At 25.6% G+C, this 22,585-nt stretch overlaps 7 protein-coding genes across 15 annotated transcripts; 4 read left to right on the top strand and 3 right to left on the bottom strand.

The window, feature by feature from the left end:
* The first annotated feature begins 15 nt into the window (after positions 1–15).
* On the top strand, positions 16–3,100 carry LOC100650046 (protein catecholamines up). Of its 2 annotated transcripts, none has more exons than XM_012312488.3 (3): positions 16–1,167; positions 1,244–1,325; positions 1,397–3,100. In XM_012312488.3, exons 1-3 carry the CDS (start codon positions 202–204, stop codon positions 1,570–1,572), a joined length of 1,224 nt encoding a protein of 407 aa, XP_012167878.1. In that variant the 5' UTR covers positions 16–201; the 3' UTR covers positions 1,573–3,100. The 2 variants fall into 2 exon arrangements, with proteins under 2 accessions (XP_012167878.1, XP_003398221.1); XM_003398173.4 differs by having other exon boundaries at positions 17–1,167; positions 1,244–1,319.
* LOC100650290 (tetratricopeptide repeat protein 19 homolog, mitochondrial) lies at positions 1,919–3,940 on the bottom strand. Its single transcript, XM_003398175.4, has 4 exons — positions 3,539–3,940; positions 3,162–3,424; positions 2,754–3,061; positions 1,919–2,691 (listed from the first exon to the last, which is right to left on the bottom strand). Exons 1-4 carry the CDS (start codon positions 3,836–3,838, stop codon positions 2,495–2,497), a joined length of 1,068 nt encoding a protein of 355 aa, XP_003398223.3. The 5' UTR covers positions 3,839–3,940; the 3' UTR covers positions 1,919–2,494.
* Positions 3,941–4,191: 251 nt separating this feature from the next.
* On the top strand, positions 4,192–9,692 carry LOC100642697 (transmembrane protein 268). 5 transcript variants are annotated; one of them, XM_048409085.1, is made up of 7 exons: positions 4,326–4,461; positions 5,017–5,609; positions 5,736–6,116; positions 6,269–6,436; positions 7,707–7,902; positions 9,229–9,312; positions 9,537–9,692. In XM_048409085.1, the coding sequence occupies exons 2-6, from the start codon at positions 5,022–5,024 to the stop codon at positions 9,285–9,287; spliced, it is 1,392 nt and encodes a 463-aa protein (XP_048265042.1). In that variant the 5' UTR covers positions 4,326–4,461; positions 5,017–5,021; the 3' UTR covers positions 9,288–9,312; positions 9,537–9,692. The 5 variants fall into 5 exon arrangements, with proteins under 5 accessions (XP_048265041.1, XP_048265042.1, XP_012167873.1 ...); XM_048409084.1 differs by lacking the exons at positions 4,326–4,461; positions 9,229–9,312 and adding an exon at positions 4,192–4,322; XM_012312483.3 differs by lacking the exon at positions 9,229–9,312.
* Positions 9,693–10,183: 491 nt separating this feature from the next.
* LOC100650533 (UPF0449 protein C19orf25) lies at positions 10,184–10,877 on the bottom strand. The gene is made up of 2 exons (XM_003398177.4): positions 10,741–10,877; positions 10,184–10,569 (listed from the first exon to the last, which is right to left on the bottom strand). The coding sequence occupies exons 1-2, from the start codon at positions 10,859–10,861 to the stop codon at positions 10,364–10,366; spliced, it is 327 nt and encodes a 108-aa protein (XP_003398225.1). The 5' UTR covers positions 10,862–10,877; the 3' UTR covers positions 10,184–10,363.
* A 436-nt stretch (positions 10,878–11,313) lies between these two features.
* On the top strand, positions 11,314–14,223 carry LOC100649935 (exodeoxyribonuclease). 3 transcript variants are annotated; one of them, XM_020865034.2, is made up of 10 exons: positions 11,314–11,450; positions 11,922–12,021; positions 12,262–12,340; positions 12,481–12,537; positions 12,741–13,001; positions 13,076–13,202; positions 13,276–13,419; positions 13,491–13,634; positions 13,722–13,902; positions 13,985–14,223. In XM_020865034.2, exons 3-10 carry the CDS (start codon positions 12,299–12,301, stop codon positions 14,100–14,102), a joined length of 1,074 nt encoding a protein of 357 aa, XP_020720693.2. In that variant the 5' UTR covers positions 11,314–11,450; positions 11,922–12,021; positions 12,262–12,298; the 3' UTR covers positions 14,103–14,223. The 3 variants fall into 3 exon arrangements, with proteins under 3 accessions (XP_020720693.2, XP_048265047.1, XP_048265048.1); XM_048409090.1 differs by lacking the exon at positions 11,922–12,021 and having other exon boundaries at positions 11,317–11,450; XM_048409091.1 differs by lacking the exons at positions 11,922–12,021; positions 12,262–12,340 and having other exon boundaries at positions 11,320–11,450.
* A 91-nt stretch (positions 14,224–14,314) lies between these two features.
* LOC100650411 (protein-cysteine N-palmitoyltransferase Rasp) lies at positions 14,315–16,724 on the top strand. Of its 2 annotated transcripts, XM_020865032.2 has the most exons (8): positions 14,315–14,332; positions 14,415–14,678; positions 14,758–14,939; positions 15,018–15,449; positions 15,531–15,671; positions 15,739–15,956; positions 16,020–16,354; positions 16,488–16,724. In XM_020865032.2, exons 2-8 carry the CDS (start codon positions 14,561–14,563, stop codon positions 16,589–16,591), a joined length of 1,530 nt encoding a protein of 509 aa, XP_020720691.2. In that variant the 5' UTR covers positions 14,315–14,332; positions 14,415–14,560; the 3' UTR covers positions 16,592–16,724. The 2 variants fall into 2 exon arrangements, with proteins under 2 accessions (XP_020720691.2, XP_003398224.2); XM_003398176.4 differs by lacking the exon at positions 14,315–14,332 and having other exon boundaries at positions 14,352–14,678.
* A 1,534-nt stretch (positions 16,725–18,258) lies between these two features.
* Positions 18,259–22,412, bottom strand: LOC100642813. The gene is made up of 6 exons (XM_012312502.3): positions 22,280–22,412; positions 21,260–21,640; positions 20,797–21,179; positions 20,616–20,727; positions 19,949–20,393; positions 18,259–19,863 (listed from the first exon to the last, which is right to left on the bottom strand). The coding sequence occupies exons 1-6, from the start codon at positions 22,326–22,328 to the stop codon at positions 18,435–18,437; spliced, it is 2,799 nt and encodes a 932-aa protein (XP_012167892.3). The 5' UTR covers positions 22,329–22,412; the 3' UTR covers positions 18,259–18,434.
* Positions 22,413–22,585: the final 173 nt, after the last annotated feature.

The raw sequence follows: 22,585 nt of genomic DNA, 5'->3' as shown, positions 1-22,585 counted from the left end.
ATTTTTTTAAAAGAACAAAAGTGATAACGCATCAACATCTGACGTGGCCGCAATCATGACACAATTATTTAATTCTGTTTAACACCATAACTACAATATCAAAATTGTTACACTTCTACACTTCTGCACGGATGTTAAGATTACACCAACAACGATACGTAAACCGGTTGTGTTTTAACAAGTCTGTGCAAAATTATAGAAATGATCACGACGGTACAGGATAACCAACGAAGAAGCCATGCGAATAAATGGATTTCACGAATAGCACTTGGGACGTTTTTATTACTTATACTTCTAAACTTGCCGACTCTTTGTCAAGCTCATTACCATGACGAGTCACCAAGTTTTAAGTATTCCAAGGAAGCTAATGAAATGTACTTAGAAAAACAACATTCTATATATCATAATGAAATTATACATCAACATAAACATGAAGATGATAACTATGACCATCAGCAGAAATCAGTTTTGTCTGACAGGACTTACAACGAAGTGATTTTCAGAGCTACTGCATCTACCTTAATTATATCAGCAGCACCCTTCCTTATTTTGTTCTTTGTACCTCTAGATAATACTAAAGAAAGTGAACCACTGTTAAAGATATTATTAAGTTTTGCATCTGGTGGTTTATTAGGAGATGCATTTTTACATTTAATTCCTCATGCTTTGGTTCCTCATACACATCTGTCTTCCGAAGAAGTACATTCGCATTCACATTCTCACAACCAAGGTGATGAAGAATCAGAACATGGACATGATATGTCTGTTGGTTTAAGTGTATTATTAGGTATCATTATGTTTTTAATTGTTGAAAAAGCGGTGAGAATTATTAAAACAGACCATGGTCACATACATGTACATAATGTCACAGAAAACCTGCCAAAAAAAAATAAAAATGATAAGAAATTACAGAAAGGTTCTGATAAATCTGATGTAGACTTTAAAGAAAAAGTAGACAATTCTGAGAATGAAATAAAAATTGCTGGTTATTTAAATTTAGTTGCCGATTTTTTACACAATTTCACAGATGGTCTTGCTATTGGAGCTAGCTATTTAGCTGGTAAAAATATTGGCTATATTACCACATTTACAATTTTGTTACATGAGGTACCTCATGAAATAGGAGACTTTGCTATTTTAATACAAAGTGGTTATAGTAAAAGAAAAGTAAGATTTAAAAAAAGATGAAGTTGGCAGAATAAATTGTTATGATAAGAATTATATAATGTGACTTTGATTTTAGGCCATGATGCTTCAACTTACAACTGCTATAGGTGCTTTATTAGGAACTTATGTATCGTTACTTGCAGAAGGCATGGGTAAGAGTAAGTTGCAATACATCAATTAAATTCAAATAAATGTTATATTTATCTTAAAATTTAATTAAATATTTTAGGTGATCTTGCAACTATGTGGATTCTTCCATTCACAGCTGGTGGATTTATTTATATAGCTACTGTTTCTGTAATACCAGAACTTTTAATAGATACTAATTTTAGGCAATCTGTAAAAGAAATTATTGCGCTTCTCTTAGGTGTATATATGATGGTACTTATAGCAGAGTATGAATAGTTTTATATAAAATTTTTTTAACAACACATTCTGATCACTTAATAAGAGTTCATTTAACTGCTATAATAAGAATTCAAAATTAGAGTTTATATTTTTACAACATTCTAATTGTATTGTTTAATGAATGCTAGTGAGTATTCTAATATGTTGTATAACATGAATACCAGTGAAAACAATACTGTATAATTATCATAAATATTAGCATTATGGAAAAAAATTGGTACATTTTAGGTATCATTCACGTTACAGATAAAAATAGGAAGATCGTAAAAAGGCGCGTTATTAAAATATACTGAAACACTGAAATAATTTATTACTAGTTTCATAAGAAATAATAAACATACAATCACCCGTTACACATTCAATATATTTTTCTCAAACGTATTACATGTTTATTTCTATAAACCATTTTATGTTTAATTATTGGCAACGATGTTTTTTACGAAAATTGTGTTAGAACTTCATTTATATTGTGAAAAGATATATTTTTTACACGTTACATTTATTTATTTTTTTATAGATATTGCTTACACATATATAGACATGTAACTACTGTAAATGAAAATAAACATTATATGTTTTCTATATGTATACATAAAAACATATTCTCTATATAATTACAAGAATCATAATTTCAATTTCAATTAAAATATTATACATTTTTCTGTAGTTATATCAGTTTTTGTATATTACAAAAAGAATTTTCTAATTTTATCTAAACACAATGTAAAAATTCATAAAATTATATGCAAATTTGTTTTGTTAGAGTCAATAATCTTTATATATGATATAGAACTATCTTTCTTTCCACCAATTAATTTTTAAATAAAACATGGATATATAACTAATATGTTATAAATATGTATAATATGTTTAATAATTTTTCACTGTATACATTTTCAATTTAATATTTACATTTATATTACAATATTAAACTTTCTATTTGTTCAAGACATTTTTTAGCTTCTACTACAGTTTCATTGTCATTTCTAGCTTTCGCTAAATCTTCTCCCTTACTACAATTTTTTTTTGCTTCTTCATAAAGTCCTTTTGAAATAAATGCATGTCCTAAGTTGACATGAATGAAACCTAATTCAACCATATCTGGTAACTTGCTCCCTAAAAATATAATAATCTAATTTGGAGCAATTCAAATATAATGATATTTGTATTGATATTACCTATTTCTGCAGCTTTAGATAAATATTTAATAGTTTCATCATATTTTTGTAGTATATAACAGACACTTGCTAAGTTATTTAATAGAATAACAGTTTGCTCATTTTCTTCACCATTTATTTTTATGGATATATCATAAGCTTTAGTAAAGTATTCAAGAGCATTATTATACTGCGATTGCGAGAAAAGCATAGATGCATATTTTTCTAAATTTAAGCCTAACAATTGTAATACATCTAGATTTTCACTGTCTTTAGCTAAATGATTTTGTAAATGTTGTAAACAAAATTTGTAACCATTGTCTGCTTTTCTATATTAACAGAATAAAATATTTTATTGTTTTAAATTATTAGATATTGTATTTTATACAAATTTTAAAAATAGATGAAATTTGTTACATGATTGCTTACTGTTTATCTCCTATTTTATCATATGTATCAGCAATCTTAAGACTAATATGAATAATTGCTAAATCATCCTGTGGAACTCCCTTAGCTATTAGTCTCTGTAAAACTGATTTAAATAGCTTTTCTGCTTTTTTATAGTCATTTGTATCATATGCCAGATTTGCCATTACATCATACACATAAGTTATACCATCATAATGTTGCAAAGTTTGTGCTTGGCGCAAAGCAATATGTAGCATTTGCTCTGCTTTTAGAAATTCTTCTTTCTATAAAGTTTGAGAATTATTGCTAAAACTATATTAAAATAAGAAGTTTGCATTTAATATAATAATGCAACATCGTTAACACTTTTATGATAATATAAGAATATTATGCCTAACCTGAATTAATAAAATTGATCGTTTAATTGTCATTGTTAATTCCTCAACATCATCTTTTTCTTCTTTAGGAAAAAATAAATTAAATAAAAAGCTACCTGATAGAATAAAATGTTTAGTTTGTGGCGAATTTTTCCTTTGTTTAATACTATAACATTTTTTCATCTTATTAATTTGTTGCGAATATATCATAAATGTACTACTTTTTTTATTCAATAGACAGGAATTTACAATATCATAGTTAGACCTTGTAAATACTTGAAAATATTTGAATGTATTCATCATTATCTTTTGACAATACATTATATCGAACTGTGATTGTTTTAATATAATTTTGTGATGATGAATTATATATACTTTTCATTACATAATTTTTTGGTAACTATATACATCTACACATACATGGATGAAAACAAATTCTAATAATGTTTGTGAAAAACAATTGCTTTAAGCGAATACTCTATTCTCAATTCTTCGTATATACACACGTGTATCCAAATTTGTAAGTTACAAAGTAGTAATAACTGTAACAAGTGAATTGGAAATCAATTTAAATTAATACACATTATGTGTATAAGTAGATGCAAACTCTCTGGTAGATGTATGAGATGTGTCACGTGTATGAAACTATACCAAAAACGTAGTATGTAATTTTACAAAACAGCGTACATTATTATGTTAATTAATATGTATAATTATTTGCTTATGTTCTACTAAGTATTCAGAAACGATATAGAAATAAAGATATATGCACATTTATGACAAATTATTGTATATATAATTATATGTAAGTACGATATTGTACAATATCGTTATAGTATTCTTCGCCCCACCCTTGTTTTTCGTATAGCAATGCTGCACACCTTGATTTCGTGTATTACGTACCTTTTCACCTTACGGATATGAGATAGGTCATATCACAACAGGTAAGAAAGTTTCAGTTGTATCATTTTTTTATATACAAACATAGCAAACATGAAGTATATATATATCTATATATGATATTATCTCCGTTAACTTCATGATAAGGATTGCATATAAATATTTCTCGAAGTTTGGTTCCCATGCATATTCGTACTTTATATGTGGTATCATATTTTTTATTTCATTGAAACTTTATTATCATGTTGATATAGGTATTACTTAACATGATGACTTATCTTTTTTTATTCTAGAGGACCTTATATATATTTCCAGTTCATGTTTATGTTGCAAATTACATGTCCATGGACACTCCCTATTTTTTTTTTAAATCACTGTTTAATAACATTTATCATCATATTTAGCATATTTTGCAAATATATATATATTTTAATGTATTTTAATATAAAAATTAGTTTAATGTAATTTATGTGAATTGTTCAAATTGTTTAAATAAATACATTCTATAAATTAATAAAATATGAAATATAGATATTTAATATTTTTGAACATTAATTACATATATATATGATTTGCTCTATTTTTTATTATTTCCTCAGTGAAAATGAGCTCACAAGATACAACTGACCATGTGTCAACAGTTAATTCACCTAACATATCTTCAAGAACAAAAAATTGGGTCCAATTTGAAGATGAAGCACCTGTTAAAGATAATAACAGTTTAGAAGAGAAAACTAAAACAAATGCACCAGCTGTAATAAAGCCAGAATCAGTAACAGTAAACGTTGAGAAAATTGGAAAATCTGTTGATAATTCAGATAATCAACAATCAAAAAATCATGAATATAGAGGTGCTGTGATATCAACTGAATCCGTCCAAATTAATTTAGATAGGTCAGGTTTAAGTCGTTCTATTACATCTGAAAGTCCAGATCTGAATTTACCATCTGATGTAAGAGTTTCTGATCCTAAGAGTGCTTCTCTGAAGACCATTGATCTCCGAGATGTATCTAATGGCAGAAGTACTACTAATAATATTATAAGTACACCTATTGGGAACATTAGACAAGGTTTTGCTAATGGGGATACTATAGTTACTCTTCTACCAGTTAATACTAGATGGCCATGGATTACTCCAGCTAAATTTCGTCCAGAATTAGTACCAGAAGAATTAATGGCTCAAGGTTTAACGGTAATTGTTTAATTATATTTTATTTCCTTTACACTGTTTTATAAAAATCAATAATTTTATTTTATATTTTTTTGTGTGTAAAGTTATGTATATTTATGTATAAGCTAATGTATTAAATTTTTACAGCTTACAGTAGAAGATTACGTACATATAATGGAGTTGCTTGTGAATGATGTACGTTTCAATATGTACAATGTGTGCTACAAGAGAATTCTTGTGCTTTGGATATTTACTGCATTTATTGTATTACTTGGCTTATTGTTTTCTGGAGTAACTGGTCTTACTTTATTTGGGCTTGGCGTCATGTGGCTAGTCCTCAATGCTGCTGCAATATTTTTTTGCATGTTCATCAAGATAAAATTAAACCACAATCTTGAGAAATGTATGGGTCAAGTGAACAAACATTTACTTCGACATAAAATATTGCTTGGATTGGATGATAGAGGAAAAATTTCATGTCACAAAGTCAATCTTTGCTTTATATACTTTGATACTACAGATTGCATCGTAAGTGTTACTAAATATATTTAATTTATACTATGTATGTTGTTATATGTATTATTTTTAATTAAAATCAACAATTTTGTTAAAAAATTGCTTATATTTTGTTACATGTCATTTATATAATATATTCAAGAACTTATTTTATTTTACAATAGAAAAAATTACAAGAAGTTATAGAACGTGAAGAACGCGAAGGAAGAGTAATTGGCGAAGATGGAAATTCCGAAATGCGACGAAAAAGAGAATTGCAACAGCGAATGGATATAGATAACAGTGATATTGTAATACAAGGCAATACAACCACCAGAATTTCTCGCAAGCAGGTATGTTATTTTTATTTTAAGTACTTGTACGATATAAGTTGAATTTATATTCACTTGTTTAACACATATTTTCTATAGTATATATGATGTTTTTGTAAAGCATATTTTACAAAAATGAACGGTATTTTCCTCGATTTTATAATCATTCTTACAATATTTTATGTTTTTATAAAATAAACTAAAAAATATATCAGGGTAAAAGCGAACAAGTATTCTGCCGCTATGTACAACGTTGGGCAAAGGATTATTTACGTCGCCGATTGGATTGGACAGTAGACGAAGAAGGTGGAAATCCTTCTTCACCTCGTCACTTAGCATCGGCTTTATGTCCGTGTCAATATATAGAAGAATGGTTACGCAATAAACCTCATGTTCAAGGCAGAGATTTCTGTCCTAGCTGGAGTAGTTTTCTTAAAGATAGAGGCATTTAAAGCAGAACTGTTTCATAGATATAAAAATTAAAAACAGTATTGTTCAAAACAATTTTGATAGATTTAATAATTTTTACTTTGAACTTATTGAAATTAATTTTAATATCACCATTACAATGGTTTTTTGCAAGACATCTACATTAAATAAAAGATATTTTAAAAGTCAAAGAATTCAAATAGATCTATAGCTATATTAAAGTGCAATAGCTATATTAAAAATAGACAAATCAAAATTTATATTGATGAATGACAACTAGAAAAACTAACTTATACAAAATATGAAAACTACTTATAATTATGTACTTAACTATACAAGATTTTTACTTGTAACAATATTAATTACAATTAAGTTTACATATGATATTAATAAGTGAAACATTTTTCTAGAATTATTTTTTGGTGATTTGGATTTTTAATGATATATTTGGTATTATTTTTCTTAATTATATCTTTTGTTGACTAATATGATATTAAATATGATATTACTATTAAATTTCATATTTGTATAAAACTTGTATAATTACACGTATATGTGTATGTACTACAAGTTTTATTTTTAGTGTTTTATATAATTGTACATAGTATGTAAATTAAAATAATTCAGAATTACAAGCTTAATATACATGTATGTAGGAAATATTTCTGTAAAATGGTAAATGGTAAAAATTTTCTTAATATATAGTACAATCTGGGATGCATTTATGTTTGATAATGTTACCACTTATGCATAACAGATTTTTGAATTTCATCGGCTGACTATTGATGTTTAAGAAACGGATTTACATTATTACTATTATTTTGGCTCTAGGTTTCTGAATGATGATGGTATGTGTTGACAGGAACGGGCGGAGTTGCTGTTGCTGAGGTATGCATCTCGATGGGCACATCACTTTGTGCGCCGCAGACTTGATCTGGTTATAGACTCACAGGAACGTAATAGAGACATCGCGGGTTTATCTGTTCCACCACGACATTGTGTCTCCGCCCGTTGTCCTTGTCAATTTATTGAGGACCATCTTAAGTACAAGCCTAGAGGCAAGTTAATATTTCGTTCGTTTTTTTTGATGCCGAACTTTGGTGGAAAATAGCTACAATCAGTCATTTCATAATTATAATGTAATCATAATTCGAGGTAGTTAGATCTACTTTTTACACACATGAGAAGCTTATATTTCATTATGTAAAGAAACAGCAAATTGAAATTAATTAATATTATATAATTAACCGACATAGGTAGTTACTATCACTAGTAACTATTAGATATATACACAAAACTACATATTCTATAATATTATGTTATTTCTTCTAATGATATGAGATTACAAAAAAATTTTTGTTTCAGATATTTATATTATATTCTTGTCTAATCTGGCAATACGTTAAAAATATGCTAATTTATATAATCAGAATTCATATATTTTATATATGATATCAAATTTTCTAAGCTCATTTGTTTCATTTTGCTTTATTTTTAATTAATCCAAATAACATTCACCATTTTACAAAATACAGTGACACATTATGTTAAGCACAAAAAAGTGATAAAAGAGATAGATTGTTAACACTTAAAAAAAGGAAAGCTATAACCATTCCATTATTGTTACATTATTCTCTACAAATCAAATTATTTTAAAATTCTAAAGACATTTAACATGCTTTTATAATTATAATGGATTTTATAGAGAAATTATATATATATATATATATTATATATGTGATGCTATATAATTTTCCCATAGCAATATTGGGAAGCTTGTACTACATAAATTATATGTGATTAAGAGGAATTTGAATATCATAAAACTGAATATTATTTGACTTGTAAAAAAAAAGTTCCAGTATTCATTTAAGTTAACACAATTTATTCAATTGTAGAAATGATATTAAAGCAGCTTAAAGCAATTTGTCATAATTGCGAATAATTGATTATTATAAATGTTGTAAAAAAAATACAACAATGAACTTATATATCTCTGAATTCCGTCCTAATTGAACATATCGACGCATTATGTAAAAAATATAATTAATATATTGTATACTTTTATATTCTGTTTAAAAAATACTTAATACCTATAAATGAATAGAGTTGTTCTACTTTTATATAAAACAAATGTAAAGCACTTTTATATATATATTATTGTTACAGATGTTATAAATAAAAATAAACACATAATATATATGTTTTTTTTGGTGGAGGTACAGTTGTAAAAAACCTTTTCATGAAAGTAAATTGACTACTTTGTGTAAGTTGTTTGTCTAGCCTTCAATATCTAGATATACCTTATGTGTATAAATATTTTCCTAAAACATAGGTATTTGTCACTAATCACTGACTAATCCAGGGATGTTACTTGCATGCAGCTGGACAAAAGGCAATACATTTTGATATTTCATTTCAACCACATTTTGTGAGCACATGAAAATCATTCATTAAATAGCATAACTGTAAGTACTGTTAAATCTAAATTCTATCATATATGCTTAAACATGATACAGGTAATTGCTTTATATGTCATTTATACATATAATTACATTATAATCATAAACATACCATAACACAAAATAGGAAATGTCTTTTTCAAATACATATTTAATTTTTTCAACTACGTAATATTTTCATATTTTTAACAAAAGATATTAATTTAAAATTTTGTGCATGATTTTTTCAGGATATCCACCTGGCTTTACATGGTGTGCTTATCTTAATGACCCATTAGTTAAGTATGATATTACAGCAAGTATCTCTAATTAACAATATTAATGATCGAATGAATGCACAACAGTATTTATTAAAAGATTTGTAAAGATAATCATATTAATATCCATTATTCTACTATCTGACTTTTTTACTATATTTGAGTATAAGAACAACGAAGTTCATATCATGGATATAATAGAAAATCCAGATATATAATAAAGAAAAACAAAATACATTTAAAAAATTGAAATTAATTTATTATTTCATATTCTGAAGTACATGTTCAAATATTTACAAAGTATAAATATCATAAACTTAAATAAAGTTTAATTAATGATATTTACTATTGTAACAGTAGTGCCTATGAACTGTCTATAACTATTATAATGGTTTATATCATGTAGAATATGTAAAGATTTACAATTAAGATTAATTTAAGAAAAGTCACAATTAATTATATGTATCAAATTATTCAAATATATATTTTACAAATATATATATATATATATATATATATATATATATATATATATATATATATATATTATGTATAATATTTATTTTTATAAAAAGTTAAGGGGTATTAATATATTATATAAAAATATCTACATGCACATGTATAAATTAAAATATAAATATATGTATTATGATAAGTATTATTTTGCATAATTAGCTAATTTTTAGTACATGACATTAATAATTAAAACAATATGAAATTGATAATAATTATATATTTACATTTTTTTCATATGAAGGATTAATCAGTTGATTTCAGTAGAATTTATAAATATAAAAAATTTATGTTATTAATGCAGCTTGTGCTTGTTTTTTAATATTGTCTGCAAGTTTTCTTATTTCTTCGTTATCAGCTTTCAGCTGTTGTTCTCTTTCTGCAAGGGTAGTTTCCAAATATTTTAACTGTTGTTTTATACTTAAATACATCTTTACCTTCTGATAGGTATCAGAAGTATTTGTGTTTATTGAATGTTCTTCAAAAGCTTTATCTGGGAACAAAATTTTTATTTTCGTATAGATCAATATTAATAAATAATGACACAGAATTATTATAAGAAGTAAACATATATAATTAAGCAAACAATGAAGTTATGGCTTGAAACATTAGTTTAATATTCTTATTACAGTTATTTATAGTAAAGTAACGAAGTAAATAATACCTTTATTAATTATTTTAAATGCTATGTCATCTATAGGAGCATTATTAAGATCTTCTAATATATGTTCAGAATCCGGAATATGAGGTCTCGGTGGTAAATTGTTCTTTTTATTACTAAACATATTTAATTTGATGATGTATTCGTTCTACTTCTCTCTTCTTGCGATCGTTGTAGGTACACACAGGTACACATAATCACTTAAGTTTATTAACATTAATATCATACGAGCTTAGCATAAGCAAATCTGTGTCAGAAAGATCAATAGAGAGGTAGATATTTCGTCTGTCTCAAGTGTGATTCCTTCCCTCTTCCCCTGTGCTGGAATTTTTTTTTACAGGGATAAGACACACAAGTATAACACAGAACCCACGACCACAGTCATATAAAAGGCACTACACTTATATACTGAAACCTGCCGAAACCTAGGGAAAACTGTCCGAAAATTAAGCTGTGACTATTTATGAAAAATTAACATGGAGAACAAGGTTCTCGTTCTCGTTCTGCGCATGCGTGACATGCTATGAATATTACACATAACACAGGTACTTTACTCATCTCTGTCTGTCTCGTAAACTTTGTTGATCTTCTATGTTGATTTTTTAAGACTCAATATTCGGACGGTTTACCCTAGCGAATGCCGAAACGTGATAGAGATCTATTTATATGATCGTGTGACGAAACCTTAAACAGACCATAGCTTGTATGGCCAGGTATGGCCAATTGACCACACAGGCACCAGCCACAGTTTTCACATCTATCGATGCTTTGGCATGCAAACTAGAGTCTAGGCCCACCTATTAATACCTATAAGCTCTCATATAGTCGTTAAGAAGGAAATTAAGATTACATCAAATGAATTATAAAGTTACTGATGTTTAAAGTTAGAATACTTTAAACTCTCGTACCAATTTAAGTATATCTCCTTTAACTAAGCTCCTTGGAAAAAATATCATCAATGCAAATTATATATACATATTAAATTATACATAAAAATTACGAAATGAACATTTTTTAAAATCAAGAAATATATATCATTTTCGCTATCTTTCGATGTAAATAGTGTGTATTATGCTGAAAAAGAAATAAATAGTAAATTATTTGATATTATTTAAATTTATAGAAATTTGTATTAAATTTAAGATCACATAATAATTTTTTCAGTAAATATATTTTTTTTTCAGAAATAAATTTATGTAGCTATATATTATTATCATAGAGAAAATTCCTCTCTACTATTATCTGCTATTACTATTACTTTACATTGAAATTTCGTATTACCAGGTATCACATTTGTTATACATTTGTTTTAAATATGTATCTTATCATTTTATAAATTTCTAAGTTTCAAATTAAATATAAATTTTAATACTCTATCTATAAATTTACTCTATCTATAAATTCAATTATGGTAATTAAAAAATTTATAATATAAAAAAAATATATGCAAGATATTTAATTTAAGAATTAATAATTTATCTTCTTAAATACGTTGTCTGTCTTTATGTAAATCTTCTCTTTTAGTTTATGTATGTGTTAAACAGTCAATTGGATTAAATTCATGATATCGCGCAGTTTTCAAAATTCCTTCAGGATCGTGCCGGTAACGTACTACTCTTTGTGTGTTATACCGTTTATATGTTTTAGATATATCAAAATAGATCAAACATTTATGACATAGTAAAATAGAATAAAAAAAGTTATTTCGATATTGTTGATATCATAATATTAATAATTTTTTAGCGATTTCTGTGTAACAGCGTAATCAACATGCCTCCAAAACAAACTCGAGCTCCAAAGGTTAGACAATTAAATAAATCATATTTTAAATATTTTTATCAGTATAATAAAACAATAATTTTGTGTTAGGATATATATTTTTATAAATGTAATTGCAACACTTTGTTCAAAATGTTTTATGTAATTCAGTTATAGAATATGTTACTGCAAAATATTGAGCAATTTATGAAAGAAATATTTACTTTGCTTTTATTTTGAACCAGGAAAATTCTATGGGAATTAAAAGCGAAAAAAAGAATAAAGTAAAATCAGAAGCAACAAAGAAAAAGTCTAAACATAGTATAGATGATAACGAAGAACCTACTGCAAAGCGTTTCAAAACAGACAAAAAATCAGTTTTGAATAGAATAGATACAAATTTAAATGAAATTGATTTTGGTTGTTCAAAGTTAAATGCAAAAGGAAACAAATATAATTTAAAAATTTCCAGTTGGAATGTTTCTGGCATAAGAGCGGTCATTAAAGTATGGTAACAATTTTATTATATTCTGTAGCTTTTAATGAAATTTTATGTCAGTTTAATATTATATTGATTTAGAAAAATGGAATGGAATATATGTTGAAAGAAGATGCAGACATAATTGCATTACAAGAGACCAAATGTGATAAAAATAAGTTACCTGAAGAAGTTAAATTAAATGGATATCATTATTATTTTCTTGAGAGTAAGGATCTTTTCTATAATCTATTATACATTTTTATTTATAAAATAACAAATTATATATATGTTATAAATAGGTAAAAAACCTGGATATTGTGGTGTTGCATTATACACAAAAGAAAAACCAATTGATATAAAATATGGTTTAGATAATGTTGAATTTGATAGTGAAGGGAGATTAATTACTGCAGAATATTCAAATTTCTACTTAATTAATGTTTGTAAGTTATTCGGACTTTATATGGATATAAATCTGTGGATATTATGTACTAAATTTTGTAACTATATATAGATGTTCCTAATGCTGGTCAAAAATTAATAACATTGCCAAAAAGATTAAAGTGGAATGAAGCTTTTAAAGCTTATGTAAAGAATCTGGATGAAAAGAAACCTGTTATTATTTGTGGTGATATGAATGTTGCTCATCAAAAAATAGGTAGAATTCTTTTTATTAATTAAATCATTCCTTCCTAATTTTTTAAAATTAATGAAATTATAAAAACTAATTTTATAATTTGTTTAGATCTCAAAAATCCAGACACAAATAAAAAAAATGCTGGATTTACACAAGAGGAAAGAAGTGGTATGACAGATTTCTTAGATGCAGGATTTGTGGATACTTTTAGAGCTTTATATCCTAATAAGGAAGGTGCATACACATTTTGGTCATATTTTGCTAATGCACGTAGTAAAAATATAGGATGGTGAGTATAAAAAATTTGTTTATTATGAATTTAAATATTAAAAATATAATCTTCATATTATATTTTATAATCTTTTATATAGGAGACTAGACTATTTTTTGGTGTCAGAACAAATTAAGGATAATGTTTGTGACAATGTTATAAGGGATAAAGTGTATGGCAGTGATCATTGTCCTATTGTACTTTACATTAACATATGATTAAATGTGTATAACTGAATGCATATTTTATACTTATACTATGTGTTCAAGTAATTTACTAAGTTCGTTGTATTAATCTATTTATTTCGTGTTCTAAAAATAAAATTTTATTTGAAAAATATCATTTCATATTTATTATTACAGTGATAATATAAAATCTGATTTTTTAAATAGAAATAAATATTTGCAGATAATGGATATCTGAATCCTTTTATTTTTCTCTGCACTTTGTAAGATACATTTCTAAATAGTATTTAATATATTGAATTAATATAATTTTATTATTAACCTAACATAAATGATACTTTTGAGGTCTAACCTAATCTCAGGTGTAAAACTTGATATGTTTTACCTCTAGTATTTACTACCATTTGTATTTAGTATTTACTACCAATGATTGAAAAATAAAAGCAATAATTGTAACAAAAACGAACCGATAAATTTAATTATAATTTGAAATGACTTCGGCAACGGACAAGATTATTAAATTATATAAATATGAAAGTTTCTTATATTTTCTTCTGTGGACTGGTGCAGTATTATATTCCATTTATAAAGTATTTTTAATTAATTCTTGTAAGAATTTAAGCATTTATTTTATGTCTACCTGTTATAAATGTATATCTATATTTCAAATTATGTACATAACTTTTAGATTTTACTAATTATGATGATTTGTATGGTGATTTTGCACCAGGATGGACATGGATTGGAAGGGAACAAGATGTTTCTGACGAAGAATGGAGAATATGGATACCATTGATGATAAAATTAATACCTTGGTTATTTCTTCATCACTTTATCAGTCATTTTATAAAGATTATATCAAATTCTATGGTGTGACAATTTAGTATTATTCTATATTTTGTTATTTTTCTCTAAGTATTTCACTAACAATGTTATATGTTTCTGCAGCTATTGTGTTGTTGGTACATCCTTATATCTTTATTATTTTTGTATTATTGTATTGGAACCTTCAGTATGTTATGTGCATTAGTACATCCAAGTATACTCTATATTTTAACATATAAACGTGGCAAATCTACTATATGGATGATAAATATATTATTTTTATTTATAATACATTTTCTTAAAATTCCGGATGGTTCCTTCCAAAATATATTTAAATTAAATGATGAAGAACACTACATTTTAACTCATATATTATGTTGGGTTCAACTAAGAAGCATTAGCTACAGTATGGATAATATAAAATCACATTTAGAAAATAAATGTGATTATATACTCTTTTTTGTACAGAATCTTTTATACAAATTGGCATATTGTTTATATTTGCCTACATTATCCTTAGGACCACTAGTTTTATATCAAGAATTCATTAATTCTGTATGTATCATATTTTATTAAAATCGTGTTTGTTTTTAATTATTGAGAACAAATGAGAAATACGTTTTTACATTCTTACAGGTAAAAGGATCATTTCAATTTTTGAGACCTGCAAATCTTGGAAATTTTCTTTTTAATGTGATTAGATACATTTTCTGGATACTGTTCGCTAACTTTTTTTTGCATTTTCTTTATTTTAATGCAATACAATATCATCCAGAGGTAAAGTTATTTTTCTACATATAGTATTTTTCACTGAAAATCTATCTATTTCTTTTCATAAAAACAGGTTGTTCAGGATTTAAATCCATGGGCTTTATATGGATTAGGATATTGTATGGGGCAATTTTTTTTAATTAAGTATGTCGTAGTATATGGACTCAATCACACTTTATGTGCAATAGATAATGTAAAAGCTCCCCCTCAACCTAAATGTGTAGCAAGAATTCATTTGTATTCTGACATGTGGAAATATTTTGATCAAGGCTTATACAAGTTTCTTATTAGGTATGATTGAAATATATAAATATGTAATTATAACGAAAATTTTCAAAACAAAACATTTTTCAGATATATTTATGTACCTTCGTTGAAATCAAATTTTAACAAATTACTCGCCTCGTTTTTATGTTTCACATTCGTTTTTTTATGGCATGGGATGCAGATAAACATTTTTATTTGGGCATTTCTAAATTTTGTAGGATTAAATATTGAAAGTTTAATCAAATTAACTGGTGAAAACAAATATTTTTTAAATATACGAAAAAGATATCTGTCAGAAACAAATGCGAGACGATTTCATTGCATCTTAACAAGTCCTCTATTAGCAATGTCTGTAATATCTAATTTTTACTTTTTTGTTGGAGAAGAAATTGGAAATATTTACATCTCCAGAATATTACATGGTACTATTTTATTATATTTTACAACTTATTTACAACTTTATTATTTCAAATAAAAGTGAACAAATATGTATTATATAATTTTTGTGTAGTTCACAAAGTTGTTTACTTTAAATTTTTGCATGTTTCATTACAGATACATGGTATAATACATTTGTATTACTCTTCTTCCTTTATTGCTGTTGTCAAGTTTCTATAGATATAAAAAATTGGGAATTACAAAAATATTCGAAACTATAAAAAGCTGAGAATTACACACCACTATACAATATATTTTGAGAAAATGTATATTTTGCTCATAATTATATTATCAAATATCTTTTAAACATTTTATTGTTTTAAGTACAAAATGAGTATAAAAATACAATATATAACTAAAATTACTTTTTATATTAACATTGTTATAAGCCTTTAACGTTTATTACAAATGATAATAAAAAATTAGTACAAAGTATATGTATGAATATTTTTTATGTAATTATTATTGTATTTATAATATACTATTAATAACCAACTTTATCATACCTACAAGGCACATTATATTTCATAATATATAAATTTTTGCGAAAATAATGTTTTACTTCTTTCCTTTTATGTTTTATATAATATTTAATCAATTTATTTGTTTACATGTTTCTACAGAGATACAGAAAATGCTTCTGTCTTATTCATATACCTTAAGACACTCACATTTTTATTTTTGAAACTTTACATTAAAATATATTTTCATTAAAAAGTTTTAGTTGTACTTTATCTTTAGAAAAAATATACGAATTTTTGTGCAAATTTTCAATATTAAGCTTCAAGCAGTAGAAAACCCGAATTTGTTATTTATCCATGTTAATTTCACTATTATTTTTATTCACTGATATTTATAATCACTGTTTTGAGTGAAAGAAAATTTTTAAAAGTCACCTACGTATAATAATTTGAGTTTTTAGAATTTGTTTTTTTGTAATAAAACACTGCAATATAAATTACTCAACTATTTCTAGAAAATATATTCAACATATTATATTATTCCTTGAACATTAATATTTGCAAGATAATAATAATAAATTGCTTATATACTTTTACAAGAAAACGTTGAGAATATGTATAATATCAAGAAAACCTTAAATTTTTATGGAAGACATTTTTGAGCTATATTTGAAGAGATATAAGTATTTCAAAATATTAAAAAAGATAGCACAATGAATGATTATTTGCTGTTTATAAATGTTGTACATTTTGCGATAAAAATATGATCTATATGTATAAAAGAAGAAAGTGTGCTACAAATAGAAACAGGTAATACATTCTCCATAAATTGCTTAAAATAAATATAAAATACAATAAACAATATTTTTGTAATTCATTTAAGCAAGATATATGAGAACTTAGAAAACAACCACCAGTGATATCAAAAATTTCTGTTTGGCTAAGCAAATTATGAATTTGTACTACATTTTCCAATATTTGGCACACAAACAAATATAATTATTATTAAGTATCTATATTTCTATTGTAGGAAGTAAATTAATAATAACTTTTATATAATTGATTTGTTAATATATACATAAAAAATTGTTATAGAAAATTTAATAAACGCTATTTTTTCAACTTTAACATCTGGAATGCCTAATAAAAACTTTGTGACATCTGTAATTTGTTTCCAGAAATTATAGGTTGAACAGTTTTAGAAATAATTTTATGTCACTTGAAAACAATATATGTGTATGTATATATATAAATGCATTTTTACTCAATTTTTAACCTTTATTATATATCAAAGCTATGCTAATACTGTGTATTTTGTATGATCGAAATCATCTAAAAATATTTTATTAAATGCATTCTTTTTTGAAGAATTATTATTATACATATTAAACTTTCTTTCTTCAAATAATAAAAAATTATTAAATCTACACTTCTTCTAACAATATTTACATATACAAAAATTCAAAACGTTATTGTAGTATTATTTATACTACAAGTGCATTTTTATTAAAACTGTATCTATAGAAATAGGGAATTTATCTTAAAATTATATCTTTTTTAATGCGAATGCCTGATTCAAAAAAATTAAAAAAACTTTTAATGCTTACTTACTTTTCTCAAATATCTGTTCTTTAATTTCAGTATCAGCAGTATTATTTTGATCGATTTTAAGGATATTATTTTGTAACATATTATCGGTCAACAATAAAATTGTATTTTGATTTTCATTTTGCTTTACATTAATAGCTTGCATGTGTTTATTCAAGAGTGTAAATTTTTTACTTTTATTTAATTGTGTTTTTGATTGAGTTTGTGGAAATATATTAATGCATTTATTTTGTACTATTATACTAGTTAAAGGTTCATTATGAATATATAAGCGTTGCTCAACTTGGTTTAATAACTTTTGATCTTTTTCAAAAACATAATTTGGAGATGCAATCACTCGATTCTTTATCAAATTTGTTATAACTGTTTGATAATTGCCTAATTTTTTATCTTCTTGTAATAAATAATCTTCATTTTGGTTCGCTAAGGTATCCGTAATTGATATTGTTTTATTAGTAATTTGATTAATTCCTTGCAATGTATTTAAATCTATTAAGTCTTCTGAAACAATCTCATGGGTCTCCAGTTCTTGAAAAGGTTTGCAATTAAGAGTAGTAATATCACTATTTTCTTTTTCATATTTGATATGTTCTTGACTAAGTATTATATGTTTATTGCTATCTTTGTTCTTCGTTTTAATATGGGTATCTACTTGCATTAATTTTGTTTGTTCACTTACAGAATTATTGGATTCTTCATCAAAATAATTTTCAGTTTCATTAATTATTTGTATAGGATTCTTAATTTGATTTTCAGAGAATTTAAAATTTTCTTGAAATTCTATACTATTCTCATTTTCTAAATCATTAACTAAGTTGCTATATTCTACTTTAATATATGATGGTGCTTCATTTATATTATGATAAATTATTTCAGGTTGACCAACATTATCATGACATATGATTTGATTATTTCCATCTTTAACTATTTCTAACTTAATATAAGAACCACTTTGCAACTGTGGCAATTTATCTTCTACTTTATCTGCATATTCATCTGATAAACTATTTTCGTCTTTATTAAAAACTCTATTTTTTATAGATAATTCAGTCTCTATCGATTCAGTCTTATTTAAATGAGGTTCTGAACACACCTCGTAAGTTTCAAAACAATTTTTAATAATTTGTATTGTATCACTTGATTTCCAATTTTTATCACTATCAGTGGTATCATTATTTATAATATATTCCTCAGTTGCAGTATTTTGTAATTGATCATTATCATTTTGACAATGCATGATTGTTTTTGTTGCAATTATGCCCTCATCTATCATGTGATCTTTATTTGTATTATTCTTTTTCTTTCTATTAGTTCGAACCTTTTGAAAATCTTCTTCTGACAGATACAGCAACTCTCCAGTAGTTGTTAGAACTTTTCCATGTCTTGTTTTTAAATGACGTTTGTAAGTGTTTCTTGTTTTAAATCTGATTAATATAAAAATATCTTTTTTAATAAAAAGGTGTTATATTATAAATATTTTTAATATATTGTATTTCACATTTTGCTTACCGTTGTCCACAATCATCACATCCAAATGGTGCTTCACCAGTGTGTCTACGTCTGTGTTCTCTGAAATGTGATGGATGCCTAAATTTCTTTCCACAATCAGCGCATGTAAATCGCGTTTGATTTTGATGAATTAACATGTGATATTTCAAGCTATGTCTTCTCGTAAAAACTGCTCTACATATACGACACTCATATGGTTTTATTCCAGCATGACTGCGATAATGAGACACCAATGTTGTAGGTGCTGTGAAACTTCGTGGTGGATTACAAATTCGACATTCGAGATTACTTCCAGTTGGATTTCCCTTTTTCTTTATACGATCCATAAAAGCTAATGCCATTTCTCTTTCCTCTTTACTAGTACCTATAAATTTTGCTTTCCCTTTGGGTTTACTAGTTATAATTTCTGTATTTTTGTTACCATTTTCAGTTGACCATGATATTTCTGGAAATAAACCAAAATATTTATATTACATATAAATAAAGAAAAATAAACATAAAAGTATGTATTTATATTATATAAAGAAGACACGCGATAATATGACACACATACAGGATGCATTAAAGTATTATAGTAAGTAAAAAAATTGTGTTTATTGCACCATCTGTACATTTCAATGTTTTCGGATACATGCATTAAAGTATTATAAATGTTTTATACAATTACCTGGCAAATAAACGGTATCAGATTTTTGATTCATTTTTTCTGACAATTTTTTATTAATACGTGGATATTCTTTCATATGAACACTGTCAGTACCAACAACCATAAGTACAATCTACATAAGGAAAAAAATTGTATTTAAAAATTACACATGTTATATTTTTATTTCATATTTACTACTTACATTTTCATCTGTCACATTTTCAAGAGAATTGTTAAATGGTGATGTTTCTTTCTTGCTAGGAATTTCATCTTTTAAGCGTTCAAAATAACTATGATCTCCAAGAACTTTAAAATCCATTCTTTCTATATCTTTCTGTTCAGAATTATGTATTTTTTTAGAATTTTCTACTGTTTCAACATTTTTCTTTTTATCCAACTCATTAAAAGTAGAATCATTTAACAGAATATTTCTTAAGTAATTTGTTGATTTTTCTGTAATAACATTCTTATTTTCTTTATTTAATGTTTCCTGCGGTTTCCTTGATTGTTGCAATCTGCTTTTCTTACTTTGAGGACTAATTTTATAATTTTTGTAACTTACTGACTTTGCAGTAAAAGTTTTATCTATAAAATATAATTTATGTTTTATAATTAATAGATAACTTCTTTCCTTGTAAGTAGGTGTAAATGTTATGTTTACTTACACGCTTCTTTATTAGTTTTTAAATATTCTAAATGTTCTGCTAAATGTGCTTTAATAGACATTCTTGCTCTTCCTTCGCTTGCAAAACTAGTATATTTTTGTACACATCCAATGACAAGAGCACATGTATATGAGTATTGCCTTTTTAATTCATCACTTGTGAAAATAGAAAATTGTTTAACTAATTGTGATGCAGGCATAGAGAGAAGCTGTGGCACATTAAAGGTTAATTCGTGAGTTTTTCTTTTTACATAATCTGTTTTCGACTTGCATTGTGCTGGTAGTAATAATTTACTACGCTTTTTCTCTGAATGTAACGTCTGAGATGCAACTTCTGCAAGCATATCTAATAATGCACCTGGGCTATCATTTCCCATAATACCTAAAATGGTCATTATTGCAAAATTAATTGATTTTATAATGGTATACTTTTAAAAAGTTTTTAGAAAAAATTAATATATATTCATTTCGTAAATAAAACAAACCAGTTTATATAATAAAAAATTAATAGTTAATAATTAATAAGCTTATATTTTTCATTATTTAAAATATGACTATACAAATTTTGCAATGTGAAAGAATACATAAACTTATGGAATGAATTTTCGATTCTTTATTAAGGAGTTTCAGTGATATATCTTCATTTTATTCATCGTGTCAAATGTGAATATTTATTGAACAATAAATGTATAAATCTTTATTAACATTATGACATATTACGGTCTTCGAAAAAATTCTTAAATCTTAACTTTGTTATTCTATAAAAATAATAAAAAATTTGTTACATTTTTAATACTGCAAAATATTAAAATACTACGAAAAAATTAATTTTTATTTTTTTTACATATGGAAATCAAATTTGTTTTTCAAGCGTCATTCTAGCAGACGCCATAAGGACGCCCAGCAGACGGTTTTTCAATTCTTCTTTACTATGTTCTTAACAAAGTATGTATAATTTTTATTAATATTACTACATTCAGGAGATGATAATATCAGTTACTTAAAACGAATAAACAAATACCTCCGTTATATGAATTAGAAGCATATTCATGGTTTATTTTGGTGTTCATTATGGAATTTGTATTCGCGGCGTATCTTCATTCCACTGCCTTCTGTGCACAACAGGTTCCTTTTTGTTGCTTCCTTGTTTGCTTTCTTTCTTGTCAATCCTGAGTCCTGAGTTCAGTATTGCCAATCTCTGAAACAAAGATCTGTATACGCATGTAAAACTTGATATAAAAATTTGTAGTTTATTTTTATATATCCGAAAATGTTACATCTCCGAAGATGGTTCTTTATTTGGGTAACAGATTGTGCAATTTACAAA

This window comes from Bombus terrestris, chromosome 10 (assembly GCF_910591885.1).
Source record: "Bombus terrestris chromosome 10, iyBomTerr1.2, whole genome shotgun sequence".
Classification (NCBI taxonomy): domain Eukaryota; kingdom Metazoa; phylum Arthropoda; class Insecta; order Hymenoptera; family Apidae; genus Bombus; species Bombus terrestris.
This window is presented reverse-complemented; position numbering and strand designations above follow the sequence as displayed.

Bases quoted from the DNA above. Each gene is read 5' to 3' on its own strand.
- LOC100650046 (XM_012312488.3), top strand. From the start codon at position 202: ATGATCACGACGGTACAGGATAACCAACGAAGAAGCCATGCGAATAAA. The intron at 1,168-1,243 runs GTAAGATTTAAA...CTTTGATTTTAG, and splicing joins GTGGTTATAGTAAAAGAAAA to GCCATGATGCTTCAACTTAC. The intron at 1,326-1,396 runs GTAAGTTGCAAT...TAAATATTTTAG, and splicing joins TGCAGAAGGCATGGGTAAGA to GTGATCTTGCAACTATGTGG.
- LOC100650290 (XM_003398175.4), bottom strand. From the start codon at position 3,838: ATGTATTGTCAAAAGATAATGATGAATACATTCAAATATTTTCAAGTA. The intron at 3,062-3,161 runs GTAAGCAATCAT...CTGTTAATATAG, and splicing joins GATAAAATAGGAGATAAACA to AAAAGCAGACAATGGTTACA. The intron at 2,692-2,753 runs GTAATATCAATA...TTATATTTTTAG, and splicing joins ATCTAAAGCTGCAGAAATAG to GGAGCAAGTTACCAGATATG.
- LOC100642697 (XM_048409084.1), top strand. From the start codon at position 5,022: ATGAGCTCACAAGATACAACTGACCATGTGTCAACAGTTAATTCACCT. The intron at 6,117-6,268 runs GTAAGTGTTACT...ATTTTACAATAG, and splicing joins TTGATACTACAGATTGCATC to AAAAAATTACAAGAAGTTAT. The intron at 7,903-9,536 runs GCAAGTTAATAT...TGATTTTTTCAG, and splicing joins TCTTAAGTACAAGCCTAGAG to GATATCCACCTGGCTTTACA.
- LOC100650533 (XM_003398177.4), bottom strand. From the start codon at position 10,861: ATGTTTAGTAATAAAAAGAACAATTTACCACCGAGACCTCATATTCCG. The intron at 10,570-10,740 runs GTATTATTTACT...TTTTGTTCCCAG, and splicing joins ATTTAAAATAATTAATAAAG to ATAAAGCTTTTGAAGAACAT.
- LOC100649935 (XM_020865034.2), top strand. From the start codon at position 12,299: ATGATATCGCGCAGTTTTCAAAATTCCTTCAGGATCGTGCCG. The intron at 13,002-13,075 runs GTATGGTAACAA...ATATTGATTTAG, and splicing joins GCATAAGAGCGGTCATTAAA to AAAAATGGAATGGAATATAT. The intron at 13,420-13,490 runs GTAAGTTATTCG...AACTATATATAG, and splicing joins TTTCTACTTAATTAATGTTT to ATGTTCCTAATGCTGGTCAA.
- LOC100650411 (XM_020865032.2), top strand. From the start codon at position 14,561: ATGACTTCGGCAACGGACAAGATTATTAAATTATATAAATATGAAAGT. The intron at 15,450-15,530 runs GTATGTATCATA...ACATTCTTACAG, and splicing joins ATCAAGAATTCATTAATTCT to GTAAAAGGATCATTTCAATT. The intron at 15,957-16,019 runs GTATGATTGAAA...AACATTTTTCAG, and splicing joins TTATACAAGTTTCTTATTAG to ATATATTTATGTACCTTCGT.
- LOC100642813 (XM_012312502.3), bottom strand. From the start codon at position 22,328: ATGAACACCAAAATAAACCATGAATATGCTTCTAATTCATATAACGGA. The intron at 20,394-20,615 runs GTAATTGTATAA...GTTTATTTCCAG, and splicing joins TGATACCGTTTATTTGCCAG to AAATATCATGGTCAACTGAA. The intron at 19,864-19,948 runs GTAAGCAAAATG...TATATTAATCAG, and splicing joins TGTGATGATTGTGGACAACG to ATTTAAAACAAGAAACACTT.